This window comes from Pungitius pungitius, chromosome 18, assembly GCF_949316345.1.
Source record: "Pungitius pungitius chromosome 18, fPunPun2.1, whole genome shotgun sequence".
NCBI lineage: Eukaryota > Metazoa > Chordata > Actinopteri > Perciformes > Gasterosteidae > Pungitius > Pungitius pungitius.
This window is the reverse complement of record NC_084917.1, coordinates 15,528,622-15,547,345: the sequence shown is the minus strand read 5'-3', so window position 1 is coordinate 15,547,345 and position 18,724 is coordinate 15,528,622. Positions and strand designations below refer to the sequence as shown.

General features: G+C 44.7%; 1 protein-coding gene and 1 long non-coding RNA gene across 2 annotated transcripts; one reads left to right on the top strand and one right to left on the bottom strand.

The window, feature by feature from the left end:
* The first annotated feature begins 7,256 nt into the window (after nt 1-7,256).
* LOC134107214 (uncharacterized) lies at nt 7,257-10,466 on the top strand. Its single transcript, XR_009942706.1, has 4 exons — nt 7,257-7,518; nt 8,574-8,807; nt 9,037-9,129; nt 9,357-10,466. It is a non-coding gene; the product is annotated as an uncharacterized LOC134107214 (long non-coding RNA).
* Nucleotides 10,467-11,588: 1,122 nt separating this feature from the next.
* On the bottom strand, nt 11,589-16,206 carry naif1 (nuclear apoptosis inducing factor 1). Its single transcript, XM_037485637.2, has 3 exons — nt 15,338-16,206; nt 14,937-14,987; nt 11,589-12,489 (listed from the first exon to the last, which is right to left on the bottom strand). The coding sequence occupies exons 1-3, from the start codon at nt 15,780-15,782 to the stop codon at nt 11,948-11,950; spliced, it is 1,038 nt and encodes a 345-aa protein (XP_037341534.2). The 5' UTR covers nt 15,783-16,206; the 3' UTR covers nt 11,589-11,947.
* Between the last annotated feature and the right edge of the window lie 2,518 nt (nt 16,207-18,724).

Sequence of the window (18,724 nt, the reverse complement as noted above, 5' to 3'; positions counted from 1 at the left end):
GTGTCTAGGAACGGCACTGTTCTTTCAGTTTAACGTTGTCCAAATAGGGTGCCAGATTTTTATAGACGCGCTAATAATAAGTAGCGGAAAAAACACCCAATCTGGCAACACCAGCCTCCAGTGTCGCACCTCTGCTTGCGTCATCAAAAAAGAAAGAAATGCATGGAGGCAACAGCTGCGTGTAGCAAAGAGGCAGCGTATAATAATTTAAATGTGTTTTATGAAGTTACTGACAAGGTCGGTGAGGATGGGAGGAATCTGACCTTTCTTTGCAAACATTTGCACTTCAATGATAACTGTCCTGTTTTTATTCCTTATTTAAAAAAGACCATTCAAGCAGCATGTGTTTGAGAATGTACTGTAGGGGTGAACGCTGCAGCTGCTCCTAGTGTGGAGTGAATGGACAGCAACATTAAAGCAACAAAGGGGAAATGCTCTCCCCTCAATGCTAATGTAAACCCTGGTTGGATAAGGATTCAAAATTGGATATGAAGGTTAAATCTGATGCATAGCTTCAGTGTTATAACTGATAAAATAATTGCTCTGTGGTTCTATATGGGTTGTGGCAATAATTTAGAAACATAATAGCTTGCAGCAACATATGGAAAAAAAGAACTGAATTAGTTGGAACTGTGAACAAATATTTTGAAGTTTGAACTATGAACTGAACTAGTTCACTTTAAAATTTGTGAACTGAACTTTGAACTAGTTCATGTAGAAAATGGACTCTCCCAACACTAACCAACACAATAGATTGGCCATAACACGAATCACATTCTGTTAACTTGTTCGAATGTTAACTTGTGTATAATTCCCAATTTCTATTGATGTATTTGCACTTAATCTTACTAAATTCTACAAGGCAAATACATTAAATTTACTTGGCCCTTGTCACAGGCAGACGCTCCCCGTCCCCGGAATATTGAGGTGCGAAGATCGGGACCTCAGTCACCCCTCTGTTTTGAGCCATAATGGTTTGTGCCATCTGGGATCAGCCCACCGACTCACCTGGGGCTCGTCACTAATCAGGGCCAGCCCTGTACTTAAGCCTGTGACTCCCCAAAGCTCCTTGCGAAGTCTTGTGCATGTTCCATCACATTCTGTTCGTTTTCCCGATCTCCTGTTCTTGCCTGTTATTGACCTCTCGTTTGTCCCAGACCTCGTTCCTGCCTGCCTGATCCTCAACGGTACTTCTGCCTAGCTCCACGCAATCCCGGCTTTCGACCACCCGCCTGTACTCCGGATACGACCACGCCTGACCCCCTGACGGTGCCTCTGTTTATCCCCGCTCTCCTGGCTTTCGACCCTCTGCCCGCCTACTGGACGCAACTACGCCTGACCCCCTGACGGTGACTCTGTTTATCCCCGCTCTCCTGGCTTTCGACCCTCTGCCCACCTACTGGACTCGACTACGCCTAACCCTTGTCTGTACTTCCCCAATAAAGCTGCGCTCTGCGCTTGGGTTTCACTCCTGTCTCTTGTGGTGCGTTACAGAAGACTTCGCCTTCAATCAGACCCAGCAGAGTCGCAGAGTCCCTTCAGTCCATGGAACCCTCGCACCAGCGTTACCGCAGTCAGCACTTCATCTAGCGCCACCTCAGCGATATGATGGTAGTCCCGAACTCTGCAGAGGTTTCCTGACGCAGTGCTCGTTGATATTTGAACTGCAATCCCCACAGTTTGCTTCAGACCGTGCTAAAGTGGCATTTATCATCTCTAGGCTCACAGGAAGAGCCTTGGAGTGGGCCACGGCCGTGTGGGACCAACAGGAACCTGTCTGTTCCGACCATGAGGGGTTCATGCAACGGCTAAGACAGGTGTTTGGTCACTCTACTAGCCTGCAGGAGGCTGCGAGGCGCCTCCTGAAGTTACCCCAGGGCCCACGGTCAGTGTCTGACTTTTCGATAGACTTCAGGACCTTGGCAACAGAAAGCGGGTGGGAAGACTCTGCCCTGATGCCCACCTTTTATCATGGCCTTAGCGAGTCTCTTAAGGATGAACTGGTGAACAGGGACTGGGGCAATACCCTTGAGGACCTCATCAGCCTGGCTGCCCAACTCGACCGTCGCAGGAGGGAGAGACAGCAGGAGAAGGAGTCCAGGGGCAGTGATGACCACCCGCTAAGGGGTCTTCCACACAGCGTCTCCGAGGGTACCCCAGGCCCGGAGGGGGAACCAGTGCAGCTCAGAAAAACTCGACTGTCCCCTGAGGAACGAGATCAACGAAGGAGGGAGTGGTTGTGCTTTTATTGTGGAAAGGCTGGGCACTACCGGAACAACTGCCCCCATCGGCGGACCAGGGAACAACCACTGACAGTGAGTACGCTCTTCTGTCCAAACATCTCCCAGCACCAATGCCTGGTGCCGGTCACTATCATCGGGAGCATGGGGCAGGCAACAACCGTTCCTGCGTTGATAGACTCGGGGTCTGCGGGGAATTTCATTAGTCAACGCCTAGTACAACAACTGCAACTAGCTACGTTGCCCTGTTCCCCACCATTATCGATTACCGCCATAAACAATCAGCCCCTTGGGTCAGGCTTCATCTCACAGGTTACCGTCCCGGTTACCCTGGTTGTGGGTGTTCTGCATTCTGAAGAATTATCCCTGTTAGTCATTGACAATGTATCGAACGATGTTATTTTAGGTCTGCCATGGCTGGCTTTTCATGAACCACAAATTTCTTGGAACACTAACGAACTGCTCCGTTGGGGTGACAAGTGTGTCTCTCAGTGTTTGACAAAACCCCTCAGAACAGCCACCATCAGGAGCACAGCCACTGCTGCCACACCAGAGGTCCCCCCGGCCTACCGAGACCTTGCAGCGATGTTCAGCAAGGCGAGCGCCGAGTGCCTGCCACCACACAGACCATGGGACTGCGCCATTGACTTGGTGCCAGGAGCTACGCTACCCCGAGGTAGGATCTTCCCATTATCTTTACCAGAGTCCCGGGCCATGGAAAAATATGTGGAGGAGGCTCTTGCCAACGGCTTTATTCGCCCATCCACGTCACCTGCAGCCTCAAGTTTCTTTTTTGTAAAGAAGAAGGATGGGGGTCTCAGACCATGTATTGACTACAGGGGGTTGAATTCAGTCACCGTTAAGTACCGCTACCCCCTGCCTTTGGTGCCTGCAGCAGTGGAACAACTGCGAGAAGCTCGGATATATACTAAACTAGATCTCCGCAGCGCCTACAATCTCATTCGCATCAGGAACGGGGACGAGTGGAAAACGGCGTTCCACACGGCAACAGGGCATTACGAGTATCGGGTGATGCCTTTTGGATTAGCCAATGCCCCATCGGTGTTCCAAGCCTTTGTCAATGAAGTACTCCGGGAATTCATAGGCAGGAGTAATAGTGTATATTGATGACATTCTGGTCTACTCCACAGATCTGGAGGCGCATGTCAGGCATGTACGCCAAGTCCTCGACAAACTGCTTGAGAACCACCTGTATGTCAAGCTGGAGAAGTGCGAATTCCACCAGACACAGGTACAATTTCTGGGATACATAATCTCCCCCCAGGGGGTCCAGATGGACGAGGGGAAGGTCAAGGCAGTAATGAACTGGCCCGAGCCCCAGACCATCAAGGAGCTCCAGCGGTTCCTAGGGTTTGCAAACTTTTACAGACGCTTCGTCCGTAATTTCAGTTCTGTTGCAGCACCCTTAACGTCTCTATTCAAGGGGTCCTCCAAGAAGCTCAGGTGGAATGAGGCTGCCGCCTCGGCCTTCCGGAAACTGAAGGACATGTTCACCTCAGCGCCGGTCCTCAGGCACCCGGATCCGGCCCTCCCCTTTGTGGTGGAGGTGGATGCATCTGAGACAGGAGTGGGAGGCGTCCTCTCACAACGCCAGGGTAAGCCCGCAAAGCTACACCCGTGCGCGTTCTTCTCTCACAAATTGACCTCGGCCGAAAGAAATTATGATGTAGGGAATCGAGAACTCTTGGCGGTCAAACTGGCGTTTGAGGAGTGGCGGCATTGGCTAGAGGGAGCCAAACACCCCTTTCTGGTGCTAACGGACCACCGTAATTTGGAGTACATACAGTCTGCTAAACGGCTAAATCCGCGTCAAGCTCGCTGGTCTGTTTTTTACCCGCTTTGACTTCATTTTGAGTTATAGACCCGGCTCGAAAAATGGCAAGGCAGATGCACTCTCCCGGCTCCAGGAATCTGCGTCCTCCCAGGACACTTCGGGACCAATCCTACCACCTAAGCACATCATCGCTCCCATCAGGTGGGATATCATGGGGCAGATACAACAGGCCCTGCCAGGTGACCCGATTCCCCAGGGGTGCCCCGGGAATAAAACCTATGTGCCCGCAGCGGTCTGAGCTCAGCTCCTTCAGTGGATGCATTCATGCCCCAGTTCTGGGCACCCAGGTATCCAACGCACCCTTGCACTAGCCAGAGAGCAGTTTTGGTGGCCATCTCTAACACAGGATGTCACGGACTATGTCCAGGCATGTACCACGTGTGCACAAACAAGATCCCCCCGGGACCTCCCCTCAGGTCTCCTGGAACCCCTCCCCATACCTAACCGACCCTGGTCCCATATGGCAGTGGACTTTATCACCGACCTCCCCTGTTCCCAGGGTTTTACCACCATCTTGGTGGCGGTGGATAGATTCTCCAAAGCCTGCCGCTTGATTCCCCTTAAGAAGCTACCCTCTGCCTTGGAGACCGCGGAATCTCTATTCCATCATGTGTTCGCTACCCGGACGGAGATACAACGGGCCGTTCAGCGCCAGAAGAAGAACGCTGACCAGCGCAGGCGCCCAGCGCCCCGGTTCCAACCCGGGCAGGACGTGTGGCTGTCCACGCGGAACATCCGTCTCCGCCTCCCGCCTAAGAAGCTAAGCCCCCGTTTTATTGGCCCATTCAAAATTATCAAACAGATCAACACAGTGTCATATCGGTTACAGTTACCCTCCCATTACAGGATCAATCCGACCTTTCATGTTTCCTTGCTTAAACCTGCAGTCAGGACCGAGGGCGGTCAGTCAGGACCTGAGGTGCAGCCGGCACCACCCCCATCGCTCCTGGATGACGGGGTAACATACACGGTCAGGGCACTATTAAATTCGCGTTGTCGCCAGTCTGGTCTACAATATCTCGTAGACTGGGAGGGTTATGGCCCTGAGGAGAGAGCCTGGCGTCCAGCCGCGGACATACACCCTGACCTCATCACGGACTTCCATCAGGCCCACCCCGAATGTCCCGGCCCGCGGCCTCGGGGTCGGCCCCCCCGTAGAGGACGAACTTCGGCTTCCGGAGCCGCCTGTAGAAGGGGGGGCTCTGTCACAGGCAGACGCTCCCCGTCCCCGGAATATTGAGGTGCGAAGATCGGGACCTCAGTCACCCCTCTGTTTTGAGCCATAATGGTTTGTGCCATCTGGGATCAGCCCACCGACTCACCTGGGGCTCGTCACTAATCAGGGCCAGCCCTGTACTTAAGCCTGTGACTCCCCAAAGCTCCTTGCGAAGTCTTGTGCATGTTCCATCACATTCTGAGCGTTTTCCCGATCTCCTGTTCTTGCCTGTTATTGACCTCTCGTTTGTCCCAGACCTCGTTCCGGCCTGCCTGATCCCCAACGGTACCTCTGCCTAGCTCCACGCAATCCCGGCTTTCGACCACCCGCCTGTACTCCGGATACGACCACGCCTGACCCCCTGACGGTGCCTCTGTTTATCCCCGCTCTCCTGGCTTTCGACCCTCTGCCCGCCTACTGGACGCAACTACGCCTGACCCCCTGACGGTGACTCTGTTTATCCCCGCTCTCCTGGCTTTCGACCCTCTGCCCGCCTACTGGACTCGACTACGCCTAACCCTTGTCTGTACTTCCCCAATAAAGCTGCGCTCTGCGCTTGGGTTTCACTCATGTCTCTTGTGGTGCGTTACAGCCCTATTTGCCTTTGTAATAAAATGTTCTATTTTGTCTTTATTATTTTGTCAGAATGCACCAGAATGCTTCGTTTGCATGTGAAAAAAAAACTTTATCCAGCCACCCCTACAATAAAATTCACCAGCCTCCACTGGTCTGGTGGTCTTACTCCGATTCTCAATTTTTAGTCGGGGTTCTTGGTCCTTAGGCCTTGGCGGGAAAAGAAACTCCTCTTGGGGGTCTAGCAGCGGGTTTGAATTTGCCGGCATTGATGGGGGAGGAGAAGGAACCGGGAGTAATTTGGGCTCTATTGTTGTGTTTTTGACTGTGCACATTATATCAGGTCCCCGGCAAAAGTAATGGTATTGATTCAGACGCATTTGGCAGTGGGCTTGAGCACAAACTAGTCCGTCTGTATTTCTACCCATAGCCTATAGGACAATAATGTCTCTCTTATGGTTGTGTTGCCCGCTATGAAAAATAGTGTGGGAACCCCTTCCCTCAGCAGATTTTATGAGATACAGGTGTTCAACATTCTTAGCAAGTTGAGTGAATTAAATCTTTTAAATACTCTGAACAGGACTATACATGTATTTATGTTGTGAAAGTTGTATGAGTAGAATATGTCTGCCCAAATACATTCATCAGCTTCGGAAAAGCGAGCATGAGGATTGGATTAAGGGCAGCGGACTGTGAGTATCACCGCCCATGGCCGACCAGCCAAACAGACCAACGCCATCAAACTGCCCCAGAGCAGATAAGGCCGTTGAAGCTGAGCTAACCCAGACAGGACGTGAGGTTAATTTGCACATTCGGCCCCTGGTTAATGTTTTTAAGACTACTCAAGGCCACCAGCAGTTGGAGGTCGTTGGAAAATAAATAGAAAAGATAATATTAAATTATGAAAAACATTCGATATTTGTGTTCATATATGTGTTGACATATGGAATGTACCCAGTAATGTAAGCTGTTATATCTTCACAAAATATATGCTTTTCCTACACGTCCCTGCCTGTATTGTATATATTACATCCTGTCTTTATGCGCTTTCTGGTTGCGCTAAGGGCAAGCTCAAGATTTCCCACAGAAGGCGGATCTAAGAAGCACTTAAGCCAATGGCTGATTAAATAAACAATTTGGCCAATCAGCATCCTTAAATAGACTCAAGCTTGCGTCAAAGCTGATATTGACAGACACGCTGGAGGAAGTAAAGAGCATAGACATATATACAGTACACACTGTATCATACTGATTTTATTGTATATACATGTATATTGTACTGAATTGCATGTGTTAACTGCAAAGCAGTAATGTGTTTTGGATTCATGGTCAGACAAGAGAAGGTGGACACTGGTGGGACCAAAGCACACTCAAAAAAAGGATATTGGCTGGTTGTTACATTTACTAATGTGTAACATGTAGAATGAACGATATTCATTAATGTTTTCAATGTGAACGTGATTCAGTCATGTAGGATTGGCATGAACTTCAAAAACGTAACGTTTATTAGATCCATTCATGTTGCGATTAACTGAGACAATCGAGTAGCCAGGCATGACCGCGAAAACCAAGGCGAGGGCAGTCTTCGTCAGAACCAGATTAAGAAGATACACCGTTGGCCGCACATGGAAAAGGTAAGCAGAAATCCATCACCATCCTTCTAAAAGTAAAACAATTATACGTGCATTAATGTCTTCATATCTTAGCTCGTTGTTCTGTTTATGCTATTTTTTATGTAGTGTTATTTTTTACTACATTTAAAAAGGGTAAAGTCCCCATGCGCATGGCTAGCAATGTCGCTTATATAACGTTACGTCACTCCTTTTTGCAACCTACCAATGTGAATGGTGAACAGTGAGCTATTGTTAATGACGAGGTAACGTTTTAGCAATATATTATAAGGTGTTCACGACTAGCTGACGTTGACTTAATGACGTTAGCATACTCCTTGTAGGGTTACATTAGCGCGCTAACGTTACTGCTGAATTTGAATGACAATAAATGACTAAGCACACGTTTCATTTACTAAGAGTAATACTACCGTCATTATATATATATATATATATATATATATATATATATATATATATATATATATATATATATATATATATATATATATATATATATTGACGGTAGCTAACGTTAGTTTGGAACATGGCCAATAGCTGCGCGCGGCAAATATAGCAGGCCGTTTTACCGACTCTCATAGATAGAAAGATAGCAATGAGTCGGCGGACCATCGGCGGTTCTCCAGAGGCAGTAGAAGCGACAGTATGACGTAATCGCAAACACGTTTGCCGGCGCACCGCCAGCGGCAACCGCTTCGTTTCCCGGACGGCCAGCCGCCGTTCCGCCGCAGTTATACCGAAGGCGGCTTCTCCGCGGCCCGCCGGAGGCAAACGCTATTTTGGAGCGATCTGTATATATATTTATACATATAAAAATGTATAGCATGCAGTTTATCTAGAATAATGATTGATCAAACCAGACAAATCTCCATTCCATTTTAATTCCACATTTCAAAGTACAGTACTGTCAATGGGCTGGCTCCGCTCTGGCCACCCGGCCCCCGCGCACACACTGGTCTGATGCGTCACAACAACCGGGAGTTTTTCGCGCGTCACTGACTTAGGAGGCCTTAACTTCCATGAATATTAATTGATTGTTCTATCTGACTTTATTGCAGCAATTTCTGACTGCAAAAGTGTCCTGTGTCTGCTATCCCCCAAAGTGTGTCTTGGATCAACCTCACTGACTACACCATCCCACTACAAGTCTCCTGGAATTCAAGAGAATCACAACAATCAATTTGCAGTCAAAGTTCTTCTCCCAGCTGGATCTGTACTCTGAAAACCTGATCCAGGTGTATGCCAAGAAAAGTGGAGTTCAAGGGAGAAAGATCAAGAGCATCATAACCCAGGTATGATGACAATGGAAAAGTTAAAGAGAGGCTATTCTACTCGTAGAACTTTTGTATTTTGTTTACTTACTTGTTGCCTTTATTGGTCGTCTGCACTTGTTGCTAACACCCCTGGATCCCAAGGGTTCACATACTAATTTACACACTGATATTGCATGGTTACTCATTGTGATTAATAAGATGGTTGGTTTAGATGGTGTTCCTAATGTTATTTTATCTGCATACTTAGACTGCCAGCATTGACGTCAGACGAGAATGCGTCCTCAAAGGTCTATGTGTTTACTTGAACGAAGATCCAGAGAAGCTGGTGAAGGAATACACGGTATGTTCATTTACCTTTATCTTTACTTGGGTAAGATCAAATACGATTAAGTTGGCCCAACTTAACTTCTTAGTGTTGTTTTCAACTATTTGAATATAGAATATTCTTTGAAAGCCCTAATGAATGAAGTTATTGATAGCTGTTTATACAGTAAAATAGTGCAATAAAAATGGCATGTAATGCACATAAGTGAAAAATGATTGCTTTTGTTAACTGTTTTGTCACAGAATATTGAAAGCAGTCAAACAGCTATGGCGGAGACAGTCTTTGCGATCCATGTGATTCGAAAAGAAGGAGCGGAGCCCAGTGATGACCCAGATGAAGTCGGAGTCATTCTGGAGGGGGTGGAAGTGCTGAGCGAGTTGGGAAATGTACCCTTTGCAGTGTCAATGTTGCTTGCGCTTGTGTATGCTCTCAACTTGAGCTACCCTCGAGAGCTCAAGTATACTTTTGAAGTTCTGCAGAAAATAATAATGGAACTAGACCCAAACAAACTATCCATAAAAGGACAAGCTCTCAAAATAAAGCTATCCCGTTAGACACATTATGATGGCTAAAGCAGATTAGACACTTCTGTGTGTGTTTATTATTTTCTGTATTCCTGCGTGTTCACCAGTGCATTAATTAAGTAATCACAAGTCTTTAAGATGAATGTTGTGAATGTAAGAGGATAAGAGGGATGTTTGTACAAAGACAAAGTCTTCAGAGTTCAGGTCAAGACTGCACTAATAACCACTGTTAGCACTTTCAAAAATGTATTTTAATTGTGTAAGTGTCATAGAAAGTTGAGAAAAGCTTTTGATATGTATGTTTATAAGAGAAGCTGCTCATTAAAACATTATTCAGTGCCTACTTTGAGAAATACAGTTGTATTGCAACATCTCTCATTTGTCTTGTTTCCAGCCAAAACAGTTGTATATTTTGTTAAAACTTAGTTTTAGTTGTGGTTCAGGGTAAATGTTAACACTAACATTTTTAGTATTACTATAGCGAAATCATGGAAAGTATTTCAACATAATTTAACTGCTTTCTTTAAGCAATAAGCAATTAAGTTGGTTCACTATAATATACTCAAGTCGGATCAACGTAATTTATTAGAGTTAGTCCAACCTATTTTTCTTGGGCAGGATTAAATTGAATAATTTGGGTTGGTCTAACTTCATTGACTAGCCTACATTTTACTAATGTGGCATTAGTCAAACCAACCGTATTCATTTGAGTTTGACACAACCCAAGAAAATGCGTTGAACCAACCATAATAAATTAAGTTGATCCTACTCAAATACATCAAGTCGTATCAACATAATTTCTTTATGCTCAAAGAATCAATAAAATAGTGTGCAAATCATTTCCATGATTTTATTAAGTTCGTTGAAAGCGTTGTTTTTTTGAGTGCAGGTGAACTCTAGTGGGACCAGAGAAGGTGGGCTCTAGTAAGACCTGGGCTCTGGTGGCACCAGAGCAGGGGGATTCTGGTGGTACAGGGGAAGCTGGACTCTAAAAACACTTACCGGTCCAGGGCTGCCTACAGGTGGGAATCTGACATCTGGTTACCGTGTGCGGTCAATACAAATTAGAGCTCAACGGTCTGAAGACAGTGGAGATGGTAATGGTGGATTTCAGGAAAAACGTAGCTCCACCAGCCTCTATCAACCTGTGGGACTTCCCCTGTTGACTCTGTGGAGTCTTTCCGCTTCTGGTACTCCATCATTACCCAGGATCTCAAGTGGGAGCTGAATATCAGCTCCATCACCAAGAAGACTCTCCAGAGAGCGTTCTTTCTGAGGCTGCTAAAGAAATTCAACCTGCCAAAGATGGTAATGTTGTACTTCTACTCTCTCCGCAGTGTCCCTTCCATCTGGCAGGAGGCTGAGGTCCATCAGGACCAAGACCTCATGCCACACTAACAGTTCCTCCCCGTCAGTAGTCGTGCTGTTATCTGTTTGCCTGTGCAATTGTATTGTATATGTACTGTCTTTTATGTTCTATTGTAAATTGAATTGTAAATTAAAATGTTTATATTCCTGCACTGTGTTAATATGTCTCAATGTCTTATTTTCCAATGTATGCACCAACCGCCATGACAAATTCCATACTTTGCAATAAATGGTTCTGTTTCTGATTCTGAACATAGGAGGTGGACTCTAGTTGGACCATGGGACGAGGACTGGTAGTACCAGAGCAGGGGGACTCTGTTGGGACAAGAGATGGTCATCCGTCTTTCATAACGACAATAAATTATTCTTGAATCCTTGAATTCCAAATTAGGGATAAATCATTTCAGTTAACACAGATTTCTTCCTCAAGGGAATATTAAAGATGAATATACAACTACGCTGCATGCAACTCACATGTAGACACTGACCTCTTCTGGTCCTTTAATAGGGATGCAGCCAGTAGTAAAAAAGAATGGTGAGTGATTTTTAAAATATTTTATTAAGTTCTGAGGACATACACACTAACTGAAGTGTGCTAGACTCACTCTAAGGGTAAACCGCAGGATGACTTGAAAACTAAGAATGACATTTTCAGCAAACAGCAGGGAATGACTTTCTGCTGCTTTGTATTAAAAACCTCATTTCAAAATTAAATACAATGTATTAAATAACAAACGCAATGTTAATTGTCATTTCACTGCTTCCGTGACTCCTTTTCCAATTCATAAACTTAACCAAAATCCTGCACACACTTACCTCAAGGCATCTTTTGACAAACTTTTTATTATAAAGTCTGTGTGCATGCACTCCTCTAAGTACAAAGCACACACACACACACACACACACACACACACACACACACACACACACACACACAGTCTTTATTGTGCATCCTCAGCCTGCTGTTTAGGGGTTGGAGGTGTTTTGGGCCTGCTGTGCTCCTCAGTTCCTGCCCCGTCAGCTGTTCCCATTGCTGCTGAGCTGCTGTGGGGAGCTGCTACCTCACTCCCAGTCTGTAGGAATTTGCGCAGGTCTTTGAGTGCAGGCCTGAGCATTTGAACTAATGCTAGAAGAGCAGCCTGGGTTCCTTCCAAGGCCTGAGCCTGTCTCTCTTGGGCGAATGCCTGAGCCTCCTGGGAGCGCCGCATCATGTGCAGCAGATCGTTCTGGCCCTCCAAGTGCTGGGCGATCTGTCGGATGTGAACGTTGGTGACTCTCTGTTCCTGCAGCAGGCGAGCTGAGTTAAGGGCGATACGGCTCTTCAGCTCCTGAGGTTTGGCCTGGCCTTGAGGGGGAGGAGGGGACGCCGCAGACGAGGCCAGCATCTCCACTGGAGCCTCAACGATGGGCATTGAGTCGGTTACAGTGGTGGTGCAGTACTCCACTACTCCTTCATCCTCCAGAGAGTGGTAGGTGGTTTCAGCTGGACACAGAACAGGAAAACAGTTATTACTAACTTAAAAGTTTTGGGGTTACCAAGTAAAGAGAGGGGGGGGGGTTAAAAAATTCTATCACAGTATATATAGTGCCCATGTGACCCACAGCAACAGCTAATAGTTTTTTTTGTCATTTTGTTGAGGTTAAAACGAGAAGATCAATAGCACATTCCTGTCTTTTATTGAAGAGTCAGGATGTGGTCCAAGGTGGAGGGGTGGGATTTTTTTAATTACTTGTACATCTATTTTCTAGTCTTCGACCACTTGAAGCTGTTTAACCCTACATGTCTTCATTAACACCCATTCATACACAGTTGAAAGGAGCTACCATACGCAGGGACAGCCCATCCATGACTAACAGTCAACATTCCCAAAAACTACATCAGAGCCGGGGATTGAACTATGACCCTACCACTGAACCACAGCCGCCATGCATATGCAGCTTATTGCCTCCTTCAATAACATGCAACCCTCTCTTTGAGGACACGTAGACCTTTCTTAATCATCACAAATGTTGAAAATGTGTTATGACATCAGGATGTTGAAGTGATAAACAGAGAAAGAGAGAAGTGCAGCAGGAAGAAGATGGCTCGTTCTCTAGGATCCAAATGTTTCTAGAACAGCAATCGCTGCTGATCGCTGCTGCAACTGTAGAGTTCGGACATTGACAACAGTAATGTAGCAGCATTTTCCTGCAGGGAAATTATTAAAGCGCAGATTCTTCTCTAATTTATCTTCATCGGCCTACTATCACCTCAAAAATGTAGCACAACTTAGAGGGCTCATGTCAGCTCAAGACTTAGAAACAGGTGTACATGCCTTTATAACTAGTAGGCTAGACCATTGTAATGGTCTCCTTGCAGGCAAAAACAGTCAGGCAGCTTCAGCTTGTTCAGAACACTGCTGCTAGAGTGCTAACAAAGACCAAAAAATGTGAGCACATTACACCAAATCTCAAATCCTTAAATTGGCTCCCAGTATGTGAGAGAATTAATTTCAAAATCCTACAGCTCATATATAAATCACTACATGGTTTAGGGCCAAAGTATATCACTGATATGCTTCCACTATATAAGCCTTCAAGATCACTAAGATCCTCTGACACCAATCTGTTAGTGATTCCCAGAGTAAATACAAATCATGGGAAAGCATCATTTAGTTACTATGCAACAAACACCTGGAATAAACTTCCTGAAGATTTAAGACTCGCCCCAACTCTGACCACATTTAAAACAAGACTGAAAACTTTTATGTTTACCTTTGCCTTCTGCTAAACTTTCCCTACATTGCCCTTTTACCTTTAATTAAACAATTTTAATAAGATCTCTACACTGTAACTTTTAATTATTTTTATATTTAGAATTGTATTTGCTGTTTCTTAATTGTCTTTTAATTCTTGCATTTTATTTCACTTAATTGTATGACATGTTATGATGTGAAGCACTTTGAGTCTGCCTTGTGTAGGAAAAGCGCTATCCAAATAAACTTGCCTTTCCTTCATATCAGCCTGCAATAGGCCTACACTGCAAAATTCTTAGAGTTAATCTTCCAGTGTTAGGCAAAAGTGTTGAAGTGCAGAGTTAAAATCACACTGCAAAAAGATTCAACTCTTACAGAGTCAATTGTACAGAAGAGCTGGAGTCATTATCCCGTGTCAAGATCAGATTCATTTGCAACACGTAGAGTTTAATTAACTCTTTGATAGGATTTCTGTACAGTGTCACACCTCTTGGTAGCAGGTTTAACTCCATGTAATATGGTGGAAGGGTTAGAGAGGGTGCACCAGGAACCACTGGGTTGTTGGTTTGAACCCAGGCTTACCCATGTTCTAATGCCAAGTGTCCCTCAGCAATAACCTAACCCTGAATTGCTCCCTGGGCTAAAATGTAAACTCCATGTGTTAATAATGCAACTAAGTTGCTTTTGATAAAAGCATCAGCTAAATGACGTTGTATTCAACACTGAGCAGATTTATTTTGACACTTATTCCGAGTTAAATTGTTAACACTTTGTTGAGTGTTGATTTAACACTGACAAGATTGGGACAATATAAACACCAGCTTAGAGTTAAAATGGACTCTCACAGAGTGAATATAACTCACTACTTACTGGTGTTGAGAAACGCTTGAGTATTGTTCAATTTCAACTATATAAGAGTTTGGCAACACTTTAGCAAGTGTTACATTGTGCAGTGTGGACCCCATGGGACACTTTAAAAGTGTTAAAATTAACTCCAATAGTGTTCATTTGAGTCTGTCCATTTTGCTGTGTATTTGCCTCTGATGTGTGTTAACAGAGTCTACAATGATCAGAAATCTCAATGAATGAATTCCATAAACAAAGAGCTACTCTGATAGGTCCTTTTAACCAGGGAGTTGGCTGTTTGATGGTACAATGCAGTTATGGGTGGGCTTTTTTGTAGAAATAAACTTACCGTTCAGTGGCTTTGCTTCGTCACAGACTGTTACTGAGCCAGCCGGGAGAGCTAGAAGATGCACACAAAATATGATGCTGAAAACACAAAAAACTACCAACAGGAAACGGATCATAAGAGAATAAGTAGGTTCAGAACAAAAACTCTCATTTGCCCTTTATAAAGTTTGGTTTCATTGGTTCTATCACTGTAAAAGTATCCAATGCTGTGTGATTCATAGACCTGATCACAATCCACGGCTGGTGTCCTCTCAGATATTATATTGCATGTGTCAAACGCTCCTTTGAGTAATGCAGCATCTTTTCACTGACACATGTTTCTCCCGCTGCATCTTCACATGCACGTTATTGCTGCAGAATTACATGTAACAATGCAACTGTAGCAGTGCGCGAGCTACTTACTCTCTGCTAGTGTGACGGTGGTGGCGGTGGTCACGGTCACAGGTAAGCTCATCTCAGCATCCGAGTCTGCTGCAGGTAGGCTGATGATGGTGGCCTCCCCCAGGAGGTTACAGATCCGCTGCTGCATAGCCGTGAGGATGACGGGGACCGGAGTGCAGTCGGCGGAGGTTCCCTCTATGGCAGCCCGCGCCTGGGCCACTTTCCGCCGGACCTCCGTCTTCATGTCGGACCACTTCTTTTTCACCTCGGGCAGCTCTCTGGGACAGGTGGTCACAGCGTTTACCTTCCTTAGGATGTCCACCCACGCGTTATTCTTTGCCATGTGGGTGACTCCAGCGTTGAAGTGGTTAACCAGTGTGTGTTTTTGTTTCTCTATTTCTTCTACTATAATTTCCACCTCTCTCTCCGAGAAATTCATTTTTCTCTTTTTCGCGATCGATGCCATTACTGCGAAAACGTGTCTTTTGTTGAAGTAATTGTGCGTAGTGTACGCAAAATAGTAAGGGTTTACTCAATTGATATGCGCAACGTAATGGCTACCAGAATCGGCGTCTTCTTCCTACTAACAACGCTTACGTTAGTTGGGCGTGAAGTCCCGCCCACTGACACCCCATTGGTTGAATATCTCGCTGTCATGCTTTGTACCCTGTGACTATTGGCTTAATCGAATGCCAATACTCAATGAGCTTGATTATTTTCATTAATATCTTACTTCATGTTACAGGCGTAGTTGGTGACAAACAGTATAGTTATATTTCATGTTTTCTTTTCTACAATTCTGTAACAGAGTGCCTTAGGCAGTAAATAAAAACAAAAACACAGTGAGGGGTCGAAACACCAAAACATAACATTTGATAAGTTGCCTTACATTTGTAGTGTTGAACGAACCAGTAAAATCAATATTTCACAAATGACTGTGTGGCATTTTGAGTTCTTGCACAATGACAGTAATAACAGAAAGACTCATTTTCTTTGTATCCTTTAATATTCTATGTATTCTCTCTCTCTCTGTGTGTGTGTGTGTGTGTGTGTGTGTGTGTGTGTGTGTGTGTGTGTGTGTGTGTGTGTGTGTGTGTGTGTGTGTCAGGAATCAGGAAACATTTATTACCAAAATATGTCAGACATACATGGCTATGGACTTGGCGGTTGGCGCATAACAGCAAAGACAATGGACAACAAAATAATTCAAGATTGTGTGTGAGTGTGTAAAGCAAAACCAAAGAAGCATATCTACTTACACTATCTTTTGAAAAAGTGGTCAATAAAAAGACGTTTTAGTTGAAAAAAAACCTGACCAATAAAAAGCTATTATTCAATGATTGAAAAGCTACAACGCTTGTAATGACCTTTGGTAATTAATATTACGTAATATATGAATGTTTTCAGGATTTACAATGTGCAGGATGTCCAAGGTAACTAAATAAACACAATGTAGCATCCCATCAACGTTGAATAAAACAGACTTGGGAGTGTTTCCTGACCGGTGTATTTTATTTCGAAAGAGTGCATGGCACCAACACCGTGAAAACTAAAGAGGGGAACAACAAAGGCAATTTAGCCAGATACAAAATAATCTTTTGACAGATGCACTTTAGCATACATGTATAACTGCATAGCAGGCAACAGTGATATGAATTGATCTAATTATCATTTACATGAACATGGAATACAGATACAATGAACCACATACCTCGCTCCGCATATCAAAGGAGTGCTATATTGTGGTTATCCCGGGAAGGCTGCCGCCATTAGCTTAACTTTGGATGTTATAGAGCTAGCTAGCAACTTAACAAATCATTAATAAATCATCAACAAACACTGAATGTACTCTTCAAACAACACCTTCGTTAAGGTTACTGCTATTTTAAATCTCTGGTTCTAGAGTCTGCATTGCCTTATAACGGGGCTTCTCGTGACTTCTTACAACATGAGCGCTAGCGATTAGTCACGTGTGAGGATAGTTTGCGGTCAAAATAAAAGTCACGTAAAACATAGAAGCGGGATCGTCAAAATAAAAACACTGCTAGTGGTCATTTACACACAAAGTCACACAAAGATCCACATACATGTGTATTTAGGTTGGGGCCATGTCGCTTTGCTTTCTGGTATTTGATAAAGGGATCTGCTATTTAAACAAAAGGACATGTCAGATGGATCCATATGTCAGATGGATTAAAGTAAACTGTGCTGAAACTTGAACGGTTATGGCATTCCACCAAATCAGAAGGATCTAGGCTAACTTGGCAAGACAGCGTTAAAACAGATAAGAAGGCTCTCCGTAACGCAAGAGCATCCTATTACTCATCATTAATCGAGAAAAATAAAAACAACTCCAGGTTTCTCTTCAGCACTGTAGCCAGACTGACAGAGAGTCACAGCGCTGTCAAGCCGTGTATTCCTGTGGACCTCAGTAGTAACAACTTTATGAACTTCTTCAATAATAAGATTCTGACTATCAAAGTGAAAATGTATGGTCTACTGCCCCCAACCAGTGGCAACCCGTCCTCTGATGTAGGAGCCTTGGATGCAGCCGTGGGCCCTGATACCTACTTGAATGGTTTCTCTTCCATCAACCTTGATCAACTGACTTCTACAATTTTGAAATCCAACTCTTCCACATGTCTTCTGGATCCGATTCAACTAAGCTGCTTAAGGAAGTTTTTCCGTTAATTAGCATATCCCTACTGGATATTATGAATCTGTCTTTGTTGACCGGACATGTACCACAGTCCTTCAAGGTAGCTGTAATTAAACCTCTTCTTAAGAAACCTACTTTAGCTCCAGAGGTGTTGGCTAACTACAGACCCATCTCTAATCTTCCCTTCCTCACTAAGATCCTTGAGAAATCTGTCACGAATCAATTATGTGACTTTCTACAAAACAATGCTTTGTTCAAGGATTTCCAGTCAGGATTTTGAGTGCATCACAGCACAGAAACGGCACGGGTGAAAATTACAAATGATCTTCTACTTGCATCAGACCAAGGACTTGTCTCTTTTCTTGTCTTGCTGGACCTCAGTGCTGCATTTGACACCATCGATCACCGTATCCTGCTGCAGAGACTGGAACACTTGATTGGCATCAAAGAAACTGCACTCAGCTGGTTTAAATCTTATTTATTGGATCGATCCCAGTTTGTGTTTGTGAACGGTGAATCATCGAGGACCACCAATGTTGGTCACGGAGTCCCACAAGGTTCTGTCCTTGGACCGATTCTACTTACCCTGTATATGCTTCCTTTGGGCGACTTTATCAGAAAACACTGCATAAACTTCCATTGTTATGCAGACGATACTCAACTGTATCTATCGATCAAGCCAGAAGACACCAACCAGCTTGTTAGACTTCAGGACTGTCTTGGAGACATCAAAACTTGGATGACCTGCA